This window comes from Pholcus phalangioides, unplaced genomic scaffold (assembly GCF_987345545.1).
Source record: "Pholcus phalangioides strain wild (caught in Gottingen) unplaced genomic scaffold, Ppha-v1.0 ptg000015l_1, whole genome shotgun sequence".
In the NCBI taxonomy this organism is placed as follows: domain Eukaryota; kingdom Metazoa; phylum Arthropoda; class Arachnida; order Araneae; family Pholcidae; genus Pholcus; species Pholcus phalangioides.
The window spans coordinates 115,899,120-115,917,782 of record NW_028301608.1 but is presented as its reverse complement, the minus strand read 5'-3'; the positions used below and the strand labels follow the sequence as shown (position 1 = coordinate 115,917,782).

General features: G+C 35.5%; 1 protein-coding gene across 1 annotated transcript in view; it reads right to left on the bottom strand.

The window, feature by feature from the left end:
- Window positions 1-18,663, bottom strand: part of thoc5 (THO complex subunit 5) — a 46,418-nt gene that overhangs the window by 2,693 nt on the left and 25,062 nt on the right. Inside the window, exons 16-17 of the mRNA XM_089245243.1 lie at window positions 16,032-16,119; window positions 15,257-15,372 (exon numbers count right to left, since the gene is read on the bottom strand). Of these exons, the coding sequence (XP_089101369.1) occupies window positions 15,257-15,372; window positions 16,032-16,119 (204 nt within the window). The remainder of the gene's footprint in view (window positions 1-15,256; window positions 15,373-16,031; window positions 16,120-18,663) is intronic.

The following is an 18,663-nucleotide window of genomic DNA, read 5'->3' as shown; positions in this document are numbered from 1 at the left end:
CCTGGGACCTGATGGAACCTTCATGGTAGTAGATGAGCATCTTACTACCACACCACGCAGCCGTGCTTCTCGTTATATAGAAGCATGACAATTTTTTATTCTAAATCAGAGGGCAAACTTCAAGGCAAGAATGCAAGTCGATCTCCTCATTAAAAAGTCTCACCACAGAGAGCAACAGGCTTACAATGGGACAAATATTCAATCATTACATTTCACTCACAGTTTGAAATATAGATGGCAGCACTGGAAAAATAACCAGACACAACACAAGATACACACTCAAGACTGTTAGGTACACATACTTTGTTCTAGACTCTGCCACAAAGCTGAGCTGAAAGAGATCTCAGCAATGGGATAGGTCTGGTGACAGAATCCTGGCATTCATTCATTCATGTTCTAAATTATATCTACAAGCTACTACATTGCTCAAAACAATTAGGGAATATTGCAAATTTGGCGATAATTAACAACATAATCACCTCATTTTTTTATTCAAGGTAAAAGAAAAAGAACTGAAATGCAAATTTATCACATTTGCAAACTTTAGAGCATGCAAATTTTTTTTTTGTGAAGTCACAAATTGCATGCCATCGGCAATCAATGGAACATGGCTTGCAAAGAACTTTATAATGGTCGCAGAAAGAAACAATAGAATGCTCCTTGATTACTTCAACAAATGAATGCAATGCCTCAACAGTGTGATTTAGCTGAATTGGAAGCCTGGAAATGTAAACCAAACATTTTGGAAACTGAAAATCAGAGCAAGGTCGTAGGTCTTAAAACCACAAAATAAAAATAAACATTTGAGTCTGATGGCCAGAATAAACCACAGGATGAATGCCATTCATCTACAGCAACAACTTCAGACAATTACTGAAACCAGTGTTTCAACTTAAACTGTGAGGAAACTGAATCTACTCTATTGGTCTTTATGCTCGCAGACCTACAGTGTGGGTTGCTTTGACCAGACGTCACTGTGCTGCCTGCAGCAGGCGGTAGACACAAGAAATGCCAGTTCAGGTTGAAATGAAGGGTTTGATGTTCTGTTCTTGGACAAGTCCAGTTTCACTTTTCAGCCTGAGAATAGGTGACTGTTTTGGCCTGGAGAGAACGTGGTACTCAAAACAATCCCATATTCGTGTGTGAGAGTACCCGGTATGGACGAGGCGGATTGATAGTCTGGGTGGGTATCTCTGTAAATATCCACACCGACCGGTACATCACCAAGAATGAATCCCTGACAGCTCAGCGCTATGGAGATGAGATTCTCAGACCTTTCGTGATCCCCTGCGCTGCAGCAGTTGGAGATAAATTCCTTTTCATGGACAATAACGCAACCCCACATTGTTCTCAGCCTGTGGATGACTTCGATTTTGACAAGAAATTCTGCAAATGAAATAGCTATCATCTTCTTCTAATAGGAATCACATTGAACATGTTTGGGACATTCTAGGGAAAATGATTGCTGGTCGTCCATCACCCCACACAAACTGTTAAACAGCTGAAAACCACACTTCAGCTGGAGTGGGGGTAGAATATATCTCAGTTCCTTATCAATAATGTCTGCGAGTTCATGCATCACAGGTGTCAAACATTGCTTTCCATCCTGCATAGCCATACTATGTACTGGAAATGATTTTCCCAAATAAAAAAAATCAATTTTTTTTTTTTATAATGCATAAAATGTATATTTTCTCATATTCAGCATAAAACTCAAATAAAATTGGATAATTCCATGCTGCATACGTGATTATTTTTCCCTTATTGTACTGCACCTCTTGAGATCACATTTCAGCTTACAAAACTTTCCCTGATCTTCTGTTTGCAGTCAAAACAGCCTTATTCGCTAATTGTTGCAGTGTACTATAAACTATTGACCTTCCCAGGTCGGCAAATTCCAGAATTCTCTAATGGGAAATGTCCCACACTTTGAAAAACTCTGATCCTTTTTTTCCTGATCTTTGTAGCGTACAGACAAAGTTAACATCCTGCATGTACTAGATTTAATAAAAGAATTTAGCATATTGTGATTGGTTGCAATGGATTAATATGCCATAACATAGAAAAGTACTTGACGAAATTCACATTTGGCAAAGTCATGTTTTTCTAGTTTAAAAATGATGTACTTAATTACAACAAAGATCTGATATTCGCTGTGACTCTCATAGGTCTCTTACTGCAAGAGTTGCTGGTTTCAATCCTGCTCTAAAAGCTTATGCTATTTTTTTTCTCCCTTCCATAATTTAATTTATTTTTCTTCCTCTTAATTTTTTTAACAGAAAAGTACTTTTGAAACTGACAAAAAGGAGTCTTTTTTTGAGAGTTTATCAGGCAATCTTTAACCGTCTATTTGGAAGAAGCATCTCAAGACGTTTAAATTTTCGATGTCATTTCTGGGCCAGAGTTTCTCAAGACGTCCAAATATTCTACGCCATTTCTGGCTGAGAGCATTTTTAGACGCTCATGAAAGCCCAAAACCCCTTTGTGCCCTGAGTGACAAGCTGTAACTCCCCTTCTTATTCAGGTGTCCCTTTGGGGCTACTTTACAAGAGCAGAAAATCATACTTGAGAAAAGAGTGCATATTTTATTGTGTCCTTTCAACAACACCGCCATGCTTATGTTCAAGTACCACACACGACAGACTATAGACATTTCTAAGCCATAAAAGAATATAACGGCTTCTGTACAATGCTGCATACTTCGGCGTCGTTCACAAGATGCCTAGTTTTGTTAATTGACAACTACAATTGTAAGTAGTTTATTCATTCCAAAAATGATGGGGAAAGGGTTTTGTACTTGTCTGTTTAGAGTTTATTTTCTCCAGATGAATAGGAACTTCTGGCTGCTTCCAAGAAAAAACTTCCACGAAACACAAATTACACAAAATTCCCTTCAAGAGGAAAAAATTATTTCAAGCAGCTGCAGCCTTCCATAAGCCAGGATTCTTCATTTTTTTCCAGTTTTTCTTGTTGTCACTCAGATATGATCGACAAAATCATTTTTCACTGTCATGATCCCATGACAATAATGTATGTAAAAGACAACTAAATTATGCGGGGGGGGGGGGGGCGCAGAAATCTAAATTCTGCCAATAGGATCATTGTAGTGCTCCTAAAATTTTTTTATCTGACACCAGAATCAAGACTAGTTATGCATTATAAATTTAACGCAAAGCCCGACCAAGGGCGAGTGAACAGTCCCGACCGAATGACGTTCAGCCAAGGCATAGCTCGAGCCAAACGCATGCCGCAAGCAAGACGGGTGAAACGAACGCCCTGCCCTTGGAAGAGATCAACAGGAAATCCGGATTAGGCCAACGTGATGTAGTGGCAATGAACCCGGACACTAATGCGACCGATGCTAGTGACAGCCCCACAAATGAAATCTTCCAGATAGCGCAATTATACATGAAAAACATAATGCGGAAAACATCGCGCAGAGATAAGCGTGAACTTATACAGGAATTCAAAAAAGAAGCTGGACAGTATCTCGCCCGCTAAAAATTCCTGACTAGCTTGCAGAGTAGCAGCAAGCAAACTTACGAGCAATTAAGTACTCATAACAGCCGAAATTAATTATTCGGCATTTTTTCTATCTTTTTCTCCGTTTCCCTTACCCACCTTTCCAAGAACATTTTCTCCAAAAATCATTCAAAAAAAAAAATTCTGAGGCATTCCTGAATTTCTTCAGAAATGGCTCTGAAAAATAAATAAAAATATCTCTCAATCTTTTTCCTCGCTTTTTTAAAAATACTAATACTATCCCTCTTCTTTCTTCACCTTAAAACTAATATATTTTAACTTAACAAAATTGTATGTCATGTGACTATTTTCTTCCAATCAAATACAGGAACGCAACCGACGAATGAGGTGCGACCATGGCGCAGAGAAGATGACGTCAAAGGAGTTGATTACTTTTCCTCCGAAATATTAACAAGTAATATAACTAACAAGCTCGTCCAGACATGTTAATTTGAAGTTCCTGGTTAATTAATCTTCATTAATTAACCATGGGTCCCCCCCCCCCTTAGACAGTGCTCCCAACTTCTGACTAACTTACACGCATTTTCACATACACACACACTGCTCCCTTGCCTTTCCTTCACATTGGTCCTAAGCGGACCTGTTATGAGGGCAGCTAATGTCGAAGACGACAGGTACTGCCATAAATTCCCATTGTATCGTATCGCATTATAAATTTGGCAGCTCCATCTTCATACATATACTGTATATATAAATATATTCACACAAAGAACAATATAAAAATTCCAAAAATAAGAAAGATATATACAAAGAAAAAGGAGGAAAAATAGAATGCATACAGCACAAAAAAAAGTACAATGGAATGGTGCCCAGAGTTCTGACTTTACATATAGTTTCATTGATTTCCTTTCCCCCCCATTCGCTCCAGAAAAAAAAGCCCTACAGTTCCTTGTAGGATATCAGTTCAGTATCAGCTGGGTATATTTTTTATTTTTTTTCTTCTACTCTGCTAATTGCATTTGAAGGAACAAGGGAAAAATCAGTGTTTGAATTTTCCAAATCCACATAATTGTTAAAAATATACAAAGGCCACTTCCTTGATGGTTGCCACAATGTAAATTGATAAATAACATATCACCGGAATAACACTATAAAGCTCTTTTGCAAAACTTTAAAAAAAAAATCAATAAGTGCATCAGTTACACTTGCTCAAAAGTAACCGATGCTCTTATTGGGATTGTATTTCGAAAGTTTTATTAAAGAACTTTTATCAAACTTTTATAGAGTAATCCCAGCCTAATTTATGTGGCAGCAAATGCGATCATTTTCATCAACCAAAAACCAAAGCTGAGAATCCCGAATGAAAGGCAATTTTAATGTAAGTGCAACTGCTGAGAACTCATTTCTACATACCACTGTGTTATTTTAATATCAATTCATAATAACTAATTTTTTACGAGTTTTATTTTGATTACTTATTCTCACTTAAATTGACTTCACTACTTTTGTTCAAATTGCTCATATGTTTATGAGATTTAAGTCCAGGAAAACTTTAGGGATCATTATCGTTTCAGCAAAGTTCAGGCAAACTCGTTCTAAGGCCGGTATTACACTATACAAGTTTGATAAAAGTTATTTTATAAAACTTGAAAAATGTAATCAATAAGCACACCTGTTACATTCGAGCAAACTTAACCCATTGGTTGTATTTTTCAAGTTTTACAAACTAACTTTTATCAAACTTTTATAGTGTAATCCCAGCCCTAGAGTCAATGAATGAACGAATGAACGCCAGGGTCTCTGCCATCGGACTTATCCCGTTGCCGAGATCTCTTCCAGCCCAGTTTGGCAGAGTCTGGAACGAAGTGAGTGCACCTAACAGTCTGAGTGTGTAGCTAGTGTTGTGTCTGATATTTCAGTGCTGCCATCTTCACTTCAAATTGTGAGTGAAGTGTAATGATTGAATATTTGTAACGTTGTAGGCCTGTTGCTCTCTGTGGCGAGACTTTTTAACGGGGGCTCACATTCACGCCAGCCTTTAGAGTCAAAGCCATATATAAAATTTTTGTCAAGAAGGGGTGTATTTATAGACTTTTTCCACCAAGGAGGAAGGGTAACCTTCTACTATGGAAGAGGGGGGGGGGGCTCAATCCTCCTCCTTTTGCATGCCATTGTCCTGTGTACAACATTCCACATCAAATCACTACATTGAAATGTTCTGTAAATTCAGAGTTCAACAAACGAATAACTTCTTTGATAGTGCAGAAAGGTGTATTTACGGTGGCCTTAGCACAGAGTGGAGCCTAGCCCTATAGCCCAGGGCAGCGCTTGGCCTTATAGCCCAGGGTGGTAAATTTGAGGAAGGTGTAGTCAAGAAAATCAGAGCAGAATGGGAGAAGGCACAATTCTATAATGATCCACAGTCGGTAAAACTATATAAAATTAATACGTGTCTGCTGAGGTACTTGGTCAGTGAGTGACAAAACGAGTGACCTACTGAGTTTGCAAGCACGTGAGTGACCTCAGTGAGGGACCAGGTCAGTGAGTAACCAAAAAGAAAGACCTGGAGTGTTTGTTAGCATGTGAGTGACCAGGGGGGGGGGTGACCTAAAGTGTGAAGGAACAGGTTGGTGAGTGGCCAAAAGAGCAATAAATGAAGTGTAGGCATGTGAGTAACAAAGAAAAACCCAGAGCAGCAGTTCGCAACCATTTTTACTCACAGCGTCCCCCCCCCCCCCACCCAGACTTTTTTTTAGCTTTATCAAAAAAATTTCCCGATTTATTTTAATTTTTCTCAAGTGGCCACGGGTCCCCTGTGAAGTGCTGCACACGGAGCCCCGGTTGAGAAATGCTTACCTAAAGAGTGTTTGAGCATGGGAGTGATCGAAAAAATGAGGGAAATGGTCAGTGAGTTACCAAAAGAGGGATCTAGAGAGTAAGGAACGATGTCTCTGAGCAACCAAAAGAATGATTTAGAGCAGTGGTTTTCAACCTTTAGAATCTGAACCGGTTGATTTTGTGTTTTGAGTGGAAGGCGTGGAAATAAACAGGAATAATGAAAAATTCATGGGAAAAAATAAAATAAATTACTCACAGCCCAGTTTTACTGATGACAGTGCCTGGTGCTGGATCACAGTCCGATGGCTGAGAAGCACTGATTTAGAGTACACAAGCATGCGAGTGACCAAAACAGGGTGCAATGATGAAAAGAGTGCCATAGAGAGCAAAGAGCCAAAATAATGAGTGACTAAATAAGTGATAAAGAAAGTTTGCAAGCATGTTAGTGACCATGAGAGTGATTTAGAGACACACATATTTACTAGGAGCTGGGGGGGAATGAATAATCGGGCTATAGTCTAATGCAACAAATTTGAAGAATGTGAAATCACAAGAAAATTAGACAAGAATGAGAAAAAGGCTGCAAAATTTACATAGCTCACAGGCAGCAAAACCATAAATCCAACTCTGATAGCACATTTTTTCAAATCAGCAGCATAGCTTTCAATTCATGGCCAGTTCTGTAACTGGTGGCTTGACATTGCTTCTCGCAATCAAAATTTTACAGACATTGGTACCACTTCATGATGGCTTCTGAGTTGAAACAAATTATGAGAAAAAATTAATTTTGCTTTTTAGCCTACATCTACAATGTTGACTTGACGAAGAATGAAGGACATTTTACTATTTTTATGTTTTATTGTGTTTTATTATATTTTATGTAGTTTATTGTGTTGGTGCCACAGTGATTCTTATAAGTTTTCAGAATCGATAAAGCTTCCTTGCAAGTATATGTCATTATCCCTTTCTCTTACTTCTATACCCAGCACACAACTGTTCTGATAGGTGCAACTCTGTCAAGATCCTAGTGAACAAATTGAGGCATAGGATTCTATTGTGGAATGACTACTGAGCAAAATGGGAAAAAAACCGCTATTGATGTTCCGGTCCGAAAGTCTTTGTTGTTGAAAATGAAATAAAAAATGACAACAGTTTTGAACAGCTTATCTGGATATTTTCCCATGCACCCACACCTTTTTCCCCTTATTCTGTTAATGGAACAAGACAATTATAATTTTATTTTAGTAAACTGACCAGTCGTCATGTAAAGAACGATGCCTGAAAAATGATCAAATGACACCATCAAAGAGCGGGAAGATATGAAGATACAAAATAATTGTTTCTTGTATTTACTGACACTCATAGGCCAAAATAAAGATGTAACCACTAGAAAAAATGGCAGTTGGAATGCCTGATTGAACCGAGGAAAAAAGGTGAATAATAGTTTGGTTTTGCCATGCTACCCGGAAAAGATGCAAGACTATAAAATATAGCACTCACGACCGACGCAGATCCAAGACGATGTGACGGGAGAAGCATATGTAAGTCTGTTTACAGCAGACAAATATTCACATTTTATTTGGCTCTTGGTAGGGGTGGTTGTTTCTATCACCTCCTCAATCCCTGCCTGAGCGAAGGCAGATATTTTCAGCTTCGAATAGAGTGGAGTCAGGTATCTTCAACTGCAAAGGAAGCAGATACAGTAGAGCCTCTCGATAACGGTCACCCATGGGACCAAAAATTTTGTCCACTAACGTGAAGTATCCATTAATGAGAGGTACGATATACAGTGAAACCACATTTATTCTACGTTTGACTTCGGTCACAGTTGGTTTCTATACTAAATGTTAATGTTAATGAATAAATTAATGTTAACTAATATTGATTAATTTTTTAAATTTTTGTACTGTAAAAGTGAACATCTGTGAAGGGGTTCTGCATAATTACCAACTGTCTTGATAAAGAAAGGTTGATTAAATTTCACTACATTTATCACTTTAACATGCAATTATGCATAATGCCCAAATAAAAATGGAAAGTTTCATAAATATGAAAAAAATTTATAACCTTTCTTCTCTTCATTAAAGCAATTAATTATTTTCACATGTAGATGATATGTGCATTACACATATTTTGCAATAAAAATTCAATTATAAATCAAAATAAGTGTGAAGATAAAAACATATAAAAACCATTATCAGTCTAGTGATGTTGGCTTTCTTCACATGTATCAACATGTGCTAACAAAACCAACATTAGAGAGATAGATGGCTTTTTCTCAGCTCAAGATATCAAGGAAAAATTTTATTTTCTGGATATTATTCTGAGGTGAACTCGGAAAGAAAAGTAATCTTGTCTCTGCTGGGACTCAAACCCAGGCTCTCTTGCATACCGGGCAAGCATGCTACCTTCTACACCACTGGAGACATGGCCCTGCCTTCCTTATTTCAGTCGCCACAGTGCATGAAATAAGGAAGGGCTTAACAGTGTTAAAGTATAAAAAAAAACAACTATTGAATATTAAGACTGGGAGATATACAGTAGGAGATGTGCTACTTCTTATGGGAAAGAAAATGAAAATGTATGTGAGGTAATGCAACAACTAGTACACTAGTCTTTGTCCTTTAAGGATGGCTGGTGTCTTTATTGTATTATAGGACCACCTACCCATAGCATGATGGTGTCACTACTGTAGCTGCTTCTTTGTGAAGGGAAAAAGAAACCCTGTGAGAATACACCACTACATTTAGATGTGTGATGCAATCCTTATTCATGAATTTGCTAAAGATAGAGCATCAGAATGTAGCCAAAGGTTAGAAAATGTTGTAAGAATGAGAAATTTTGGCTTTTATATATAACTTTAAATGACTAAGATACTTCATATGAAAAATATATATATATTCTGGCCACTTTTATGAGACTTTTTGAAAAAAACCACTTATAAAATCTTATGTCCTTTAAAGATATACCATGAGAATGTACCCCAAGGATATAAAATGTGGTAAAAATGAAACATTTTGGCTAATAATGAACCAATATGATATTTTCAAGGAAAAAAATTATATTTAGGCAACTTTTATTTGACCAAACCACTTGGCTAAAACCAAGGTTTAAACCAACGTGGTTTAAACCAAACAACCCTGCCAAATAGTGACCAAATAGTGACCAAAATATTTTTGGAAAGAGACCAAATGGACAATGAATTTTGATTATTACTAAATTGAATGAATTTAAATTGAATTTAGTTTTAACTTTGCATTTCAATACAACTCATTGGAATTGGTTTTTCTTACATAATAGTGTGAAATAATTAAATCAAACTCAAATGCATTCTGCTAACCAGAAAAGTTTTGAATAACTTATCAAATTTATCAACAATTATGTGTGAGAAAATAACAGTAGCAATGCCTTCCCCCATGTTGCTTTCCACAACCCATCTTAAAATCAATTTAAGCAGGAAAAACTTCAAAATGGGAAAAAGTTTTGACATTCAAAAAAAAGAAGGGGAAAAAATGAAATAACACAAAATTTGATGAGAGAATTTGTCCCATCTACATTCCAGTGGATTTTTCATTCGTGTTATGCTATGAATGACAGTATACAAAATGTACTCAAACTTTTTTAACTAGTACAAATTTGATTTACATACCTAGGTTTGTATAATACGTTCCAACAAATTTTAAGAAATTTACTATAATGATTATAAACTAAAATTAAATTTTTAGCAATATTATTTTAAATTATTAAATTAAAGACTACTTAAATTATAAATTATTTAAATTATTAAATTGAATAAAGTATTTAAATTATTAAATTGAATAAAGTATTTAAATTATTAAATTGAATAAAGTATTTAAATTATTAAATTAACTAAATTATTTTAATTATTATACGCTGGGGGAGGAGCAATCCACCCTCCCCCAGTGTCAATGGCAGAGCCTACTGATGTATACATATATATGATGTATATCAATTATCATCGTGCCACACCCTCAAGACCTTCAAGTCTATCTCCACCTATGGCTCGACTGGGAAAAGTGGGCGAGTCTACTATTTAACAGGTGGGAAGGGGGGGGCACAAAAATAATACTGTCCTTGGGTGAGGGAGAAAATAAATCAGTTTTGAAATTGTTTGGTTTTCGAGAGAAAAATTTGTAAAAATATATATTTTTCTTTTTTTTACACACAACATACACCCCTACAAAAAAAACACACATTTACTCCTTTACCCAGAAACACAGGGGTGGGAAGTGACAAAGTCCATTTCGGAGAGCAGCTTTGAAGCAGCAAAAATTCAGGATTCTGACCAGTTTTGGAGCAACAAATTCAGGATCCGGAGCAGTTTTGGAGCAGCAAAATATGGGATTTGGATCAGTTTTGGAGCAGCAAAATATAGGATTTGGAGCAGATATTTATAAATTGGAGCAGGGAAATTAACAAGAATATTTTCATTAACCCTCACCCCTTTTCAAAATAAAACAACTGCACTGTCTTTTGTTATCAAACATCTTTTCATCAGCTTGTTTTTTGTTTTTGGTATTTCAGGCTTTTGACACCTTGTTTGAAAGAGAGGCTGCCATAAAAATTTTCACACCAACCTATTTAAGATGATTTTTGCTTACTGAGGGCACTATTGGCTGTCTGGAACCACAGCACTTCAAATGGGCTAAAAATTTTCTATAAGTTTTCAATTTTTTCATACTTGGAAAGAAATTGCTGCAAAATGGGAGAGAATTTCGGAGAATCAACACGACGTTTGGCAATTAAGTACTCATTATTTGGCGAGATTGGCGATCTGACACTCGTTATTCGGCAAAGTTTCTAAATTAGCATTCGTAATTCGACGAAAACGCACTTTTTACTTCCGGAATGAAATTTTTTTTCCCGAAACATCGGGATTTGACGCAATGACGATTGACTAAAGTAATTTCTGCAGGCTTCCAGTGGCGACTTTTTTTAAACTGCAACTGTGACTCGCATTTACGCTTTAAAGCTGAAAGATCATTGCAAACTATCTTCAGTTGCACAATCACGGATATTATCGGGGTTTCGCGATGGAAAGGCAGATAGTTTAAATAAGGTGTACAGTGGAATAAAACACACTCTTAGAAAGAATCGTTTCGCGGTAAGCAGAAACAAAAATTTTTGGCGTCCTTTCTGAAATTCTGGGCATACGAAGCAAAATTAGCTATTTGGCGCAGAAAAATACGAAAATACACAATTGGAGCAGGATAGCGCAAGATGTTAATTTTGGCGCAGTGTTCCCACCCCTGGAAACAGTATCATTTTGCCCCCCCCCCCCCGTAATACTCAGCGGCCTTCCCCGGTAAATTTCCCATGAACCTTGTATGCACCAACGTAGTGACTTTTTTCGCGCCAAGGAATCGCCGTTTGGCGGTAGTCAATTCAAGATGGCTGACAAAGGGCACATAAAAAATTACAAAAAAATATATAATTTATAATATGAATTAACCTAATATACGGCAATATGCGAAAATCGATAGATATATATCGGAAAATTAGAATAAAATGAACACAAAAATTGAATCAACATACAGGGTTTATAAATGCAGTTGATACCTCTCGATGGTTAATACAGAGTTTATGGATGCTGTAGTCAGGGCTACCTATTTAAGCGCGAAAAAAAGTCGCCACATTAGCGCTGACTCCTCCCATAATTTTCAGCGAACAAAAACAGTGAATTCGCCCCCACCTGGGACACCCGATTTACCATGGCCGTAATACAATTGTTTTTTCTGGAGGGGAAACGAAATTTTACTGACCCTTGACTGTGAAATTCAATAATTTTGCAAAGGAATTTTTATTGCCTTTTCTTAAATATACCATTCCATCAAAAACGTCGTCCGAGGCATTGCCCCCCCCCACTCCCAGTTTTAGATCTGATCACGGTATGTAGCAACCCGGGCCGCAAGTACGAACGAAAATTTACTATCGCCCGGGGCCGGTATCCACTCTTTTTAACAGAAAAAGAGTAAACTCGGCACCTTTCCTCGTTCAATACCCGTGGAACCAGACCCCCGCCCTCTCCTATTGCAGTCGTAATAGCGACTCTAGACAAGATTTTTTTACACAACACTAAGAATGGAGAGCAAGATGTCGATATTAAGTCAACAATCAGTATCGTGAAGATGCTCTAAATTAAGTTATGGCCAGAAGCGGATAAAGGTCAGTTGACGGCCCGGGCATAAAAAAAATTAATATTAGGCCCTTTAAATTAGGGAAAAAAATTTAAAGTAGGGGGCAAAGGCGTGCGCTCAGTGCGCCCATCGTTAAATCTGCCACTATTTACGGCTCGCGTGCACGTTAACTGAGTTTTTATCAGCCTGATGAGCAATTTTCATCTGATTTGGAAACCCTTGTGTTAAAGTAAACGTTGAATTGCAGGATTCTGTGATTTTTTCATAAACAGTTCTCCTTTCGATCATACCTGGGGCTACGGTTTCTTGCTGAGATTTAAATCCAGTTAGAAAAATAGTACGAATTTTATTTGTAGATCGCGATTTTCAATCGGATGATTTTTTTTATTGTAAGTAAATCCAAAATACCTGCGAGCTTCTTTAACCTTGGCCAGCTACAAGAGTATTATCCAAAGCGTATTAATAATACACGTCTTTAATACGCGCTTTGGTATTCTCCCGCTGCGCGTAAGTTAGCTTCTGCACGGGCTCTCTTAAATCGTCATTTCAAATAACATTTAACAAAAGTAACAATAGAACAAACAACAAATGTAACTTGCTCGATGCTCCCAGAAGGGAATTCGCCCTTAGGACTAAAACTTTTTAAAACAAATAAAATAAAGGATCAATTTTAAAATAAGATGAAAATGAAAGAACGAGTGAGCACATGGGGAAATAAGAAAGAATGGTAGTGGGAGGGGGGGGGGGAAATTCTTTGTTGTAAGTATACGCCTTTTATGCTAGTTTTTTTTCGATCGGCTTTTCCATAAAATGACGATTCTTTAACAAGGTTAATCTTTCTTTCCAAGCGCCTTGAAATCAAGTTATGCTGACGTCACACGGTATGCTCCCGGGAAGATAAGATGCCTTCGATCGTAGTTCAATGAAGGGAGGGAGAAAATTAGCAATATGGAACAGGTAAAGTTCCTCCTTGAAGAAAAGAAAAACACTGAGACAGCAGAAAAGCGCACGAGACCGAGGTTTTTTTGCTAAAAAAGTGTAAAAAGTGACCTGGGCCTGAAAATACATAATAAAAGTGACCAGTTTCTAAAAAAGTGACTTTTAGTGAAAAAAGTGACCCGTGCCGAGCCCTGCCTCTCTTTCACTCAAATTTCAAATTTAAGAATAGATTATATTTCCCATTGTTTATTTTACCCGACTGTTTTATACAAAACATGATACAGATATATACAAGCAGTAGCATGAGCAGGATTCTTTCAAAAGATGGGGAGGGGGAAGTCACCCTTTCTTACCTCCAAGCGAGAGTTTGTTTTTTACTGCAAAAAAATATAAACTGTAGTTTCCTCGAAACTCCAAGTATTTTTACAATGCAATTTTTATCTATCTGAAAGAGAAATTAAAAGACAATAAACGAACATAACTCTGAGTGCAAGTTCTTTTCTACCAGTTTTTGGAGTCAATGAGGAGACTTTCGTTCTTACCGCCTTTGAATGCGCCATATTGCAAATACTGTAGGGGAAAGGAAACGTTTTGTACCAAGGAGGAAAAAAGTGTTACTGGCTGGACGGTACCGAAATGTCAATCTTTATTATCACCACACTGTTGGTGGTGTCATATACTCCTGTTTGCAAGGGGGGTAGGTAACATGTTTTACTAGAGAAGTCTGCAGATTTTGTGTTTTTGATGTGCCATTTTGAGAATGATTCGACAGAAAACTCATGCACGGTGGATGATTAAATCAATTTTGATATTTAAAAAAATTTCTTTTCCAAATTAAATTTTTTTCACGCAAACACTTTTTTTTTTTCACCTGCAATTCACATGGTCAGCGACGACAGTGGTATAAGTTTTAATAGTAATTTACTGTGAATAATCCACGGCAGTGCAAAATTCAGTGATATAAATTTTACTACTTTGAAAAAAAATTTTTTATCATATAATCTACACATGTAAATATCATTCACCACCAATAAAATTTTGGGGAATGGAAATTTTTGTAGAAAAAAAAAATGTTGATTTTTTTCACAAGAATTTTAATTCTTTTATTATCTAGAAATCATTGATACTTATTTTTTATAAACTTATTTTTAAAAGTATTTCTCTTCCAACATCTCTGCGAAAAAACTGCAGATAATAGGCAACAGTATTTAATTTGCATCAAGAATTTCAGATTTTTTAACTGAGAATTTATTACTGTATTACTTAAAAAAAATTATGTGATTCATACACATTTTTCTATTATACATGCATTCAAAAAGCATCGCCATCACATTAACTCAAAATCACCTAGTGAGTTATTTGGCAGAGCTGTTTTTCCAAAAGCTCAGCCTCTTTCACGATGCCTTGTTATCTTCATATTATATCATATTACTCGTAGCAACTAATCACTGCATGCCAATTCCTCCGGTACATAAAAAAGGATAAGTACCGTAATTATTCAATCCTGGTGACCAAAATGAATATCTGGTGAGTGTAAAAACACAAAGGGCTGAAATCACATTACTGTAAGCACAAGACACGACAGAACCCATCAACTCAAATTGTTAATGATTAAAATGTGACAATTGAATCAAAGTGAAAATTAAGATTAAATTTCACATCTTAATTTGAGAAAACAAATTACCCACATCAAGAAGAATGACTTCAACATCGAGGATTTTCTCACATTGCATTTCAGCAAAAGCCAAAGATACAGATGACCACATTCAGATCATTTTTTTGGCAGCGTGTATGAACTACGATGACTTTTTTTTTGCTAGAAAATAACACATACATACCCTGAGAGCATAACTTGTAGCTTCAGTGCTGTTTATTTTGTGCTGAAGTGACAACAACAAAACTGGACTTCTCGTGGGATAATCAGGTGGAATGAGCACAAGTGATGTGAGACAGGCTAAAAGTAAAAAGAAAGACACTTTTAATGAATATTCATGAAATGTGTTAAAAACTATCTCGCATGGGGGGGAATGATTCAATATTCCATTTATCCACTGTTTTGCATTAAAAAGATGCATTACAAAAAATTTAAGAAATACCAGAAAGATTACTGATTGCATTATTGATCAGTTTATACACTGTAAATATATATTCAGAATAGCTAAGAAAAGATGAAGAACTTAAGACTTTAGCAGTAGTGCAGTTCTTATTGACTTAATAGAATGTCATTTTGCAGTTAATTGAACTTCAAAATACAGTCAATGCTCAATTTTACAAACAGACGTGTTTTTATGAAGTAGTCCTTAGGTCTCAAACAATTTACCAGTTCTTTGATAGTTTTTCCTATTTAGGAACTTATGATTTTACAAAATAATTGTCCAAGTGCATAAAAGTATTGTATTTGTATAATAATAATAATAATAATTGTATGTATTGTTTGGGGGGGGGGGGTGTACAAATATAATAACTGTATATACATGTTATACTAAAAATTCTAACTTTAAAGATCTTGTATGATAATACTACAAGCTTTTAAATAACTGATCCAAAAAAATTACAACAAATAATTTTAAATAAAAAAAAAGAAAATCAAATAATTATAAATCAAAGATTTACCTGAACCCCTTTCTATGAATGCTTGGTATACATAAGCATATTTAGTTATAATGTTGAGCTCAAGAAGTCTATTGTAGCTTGGATGATGCTGGGAAGAGAAATTGAATCCCACATTAATAATTTTCATACAAATTAAAAACAAAATTTAATTTCCATATTAATACAATGATATCTTGGCATATGAATTTTTTGGCTAATGAAGATTATTTTCGACGTTTTTCTGCCTCAACTGATGAATATAGATTTTGCTAATGAACATTTTAGTTGATATTGATGTGTGAGCTAGCATAAAACAGCCACATCGTAAGTTAAACTTTCATGCTAATCAAAATGAATCCAATGATTCACTTGAGCCAGATTAATTTATTTCCACCTTAGAGAATCACACCACATTCCTCATATACACTTCCTCTTTCAGAAAGATTTTGAGCAGTTGCATATAAAATAAATGCTCAAGCTAAAAAAAAAATGCACTAAAAAAAACGAAAAAGCCTTAGGCTTGAATGGTTTCAAAGGATATGGTAAAGACTCTGGAAACGAAACCAGTCTGAACATTATAGGAATTTATCTTTTCCATCTGCATGTGTGTGTGAGAAACGTCCTGGCAATATCATATAGCCCACTACCTCACACTTTTTTTATCACTATGGCTCACGAACCTGACTGCATAGTGTATATAGTGTAAAATAAAAAGTTGTTCAGTTTTTCATTTTCCTTTAAATTCTCCTGCATTCAATTATGAAGGTGTTTATCTTAGCCTTTGTTAAGTATTTACTTTTTATAGTGATTCTTAATGTTTTGTGAAAGTTACTTTGAAATCTCGGGCAGTTCTCAGAATGAATTAAACACACTTTTCCATATTAGTCTATAGAAAATTAGGGTACTGTTTTGGTTAAAGATTTTGGCTACCAAATGAAACTCTGGAAGAAATTATCTTCGTTGGTCAAGGTACCACTACTACTATTAAAGCACACACATGCAGACCAAGGTACCACTGCATAATATTTTCCCCTAGTATTCAGCAAATGTTTTATATATGCTAAGATTGGGGGAAAAAACACTGGTGAATACAAGTGTTTCAGACCGATGCAACTAGAAGTTTTTTTAAGCCAGTTCAATAGCAAGTTTTGTTTTATATCCTCACACCCTCCAAAATCCCTCTATAATGATATTTTTCAAAAGATTTTCAAACCACTACATGAATTATTAATATGCCGTCAATCGACTGCTTTGACAAGGAGACACTAGTTTTGAGTGGTTATAATATAATTGATAATTCTAGGTTGTGGTGTTGCAGGGAATTTTTCTCTAATAAGGTTGTTAATAAACAGAATAGCTTATCCCTGGGGGTAGTAAATTGTAACATAATTGACGCGTTTAAAAATAAATACGATAAACACGTTGGGGTAAATGAAGACACTATCCATACTTAGACAAACAGAAATATTATTCATGGGCATTGTATTATACTTTATCATGTATATATAGTCTTTGTGATTGCATTTTTAATTGGTTCACTGTATTTTAAAAGCATATGACATCCATATTTGTTATGGTGGCCCATTCATTGTTATGGGCCACCATAACAAATATGGTGTTCATGTTATATAAATTGTTTTTTCTCAGCCACCTCCTTGGGCATGTTACCTGTTGTGGCCTCGTATTTTTACAATATTTTTTCATATTTCGCTTAAAATAATCTTGAATTTAATTTTAATTTTGTCACTTGCTTTCATTTGTCCAAGGGTGTCTAATTTGCACCACATGATCATGTATATGATCAAAAGTGTTGATGAAGTTGTTGGTCATGTTAATTTCCATGTAAAAAACAAAATTGTAATGCAGTGAACCCCTTTACAGGAGCAATGAATTTAGCTTAATTTTATTGATAAGGCGCTATTCAAGTATTAGGTCAGCAAATTTTTAGCCATTTTTTAAGTTTGACATTGCTCGTAGTATTTTTCTGAATTCGTCAAGTTTGCAAATACCAGTCACCTTTCGCTCCCCCCCCCCAACTATGAATTATTAAAAATATTTTTAAAAGTTTTATGAAACAGATAAATTTAACATAAAATTAGATAAGAAACTCGAGGAAAGTTCATAAAAATTTGAATTAACTAAGTTCCTCTGCATATTTCTCTCTGACCTAGGAAAAGATTAAAACAATTCAAATAACTTGAAAGTGGTTCACTCTCTTTGCAAGAAACATTGTTGAAGAATGATTTTTATCTGGTAAATAACATTGCTATAGTGAGAGGAGCGTTGAAACAGGTAAAAGGTATTGTACTTAAAATTATATACACATACAGCAAGTAAATAAAATATATATATACACATAAATTCAATTAAATTATATGTTAACCACTTAACAGTTTCTTTTCTTTTCTGTACCGAGTCCAAAAATAAGAAAATTTTTGATAAACAATTTTGTATTCAATTCGATTACATAAATTCAAACCAGCAGTCAAAACTGTTACAAGTATTGAATATTTATTAATTTATGATAATTTTTAATTACAGCAAAAAAAAAAAATGGCATTTTTACTCAAAGTTGTATTTTTTCTGAAGAACGGAACTGGGAAAAGTATCGATATCAGAATTATAGTCTGTTAAGAGGCTGCGCTCACTGTTA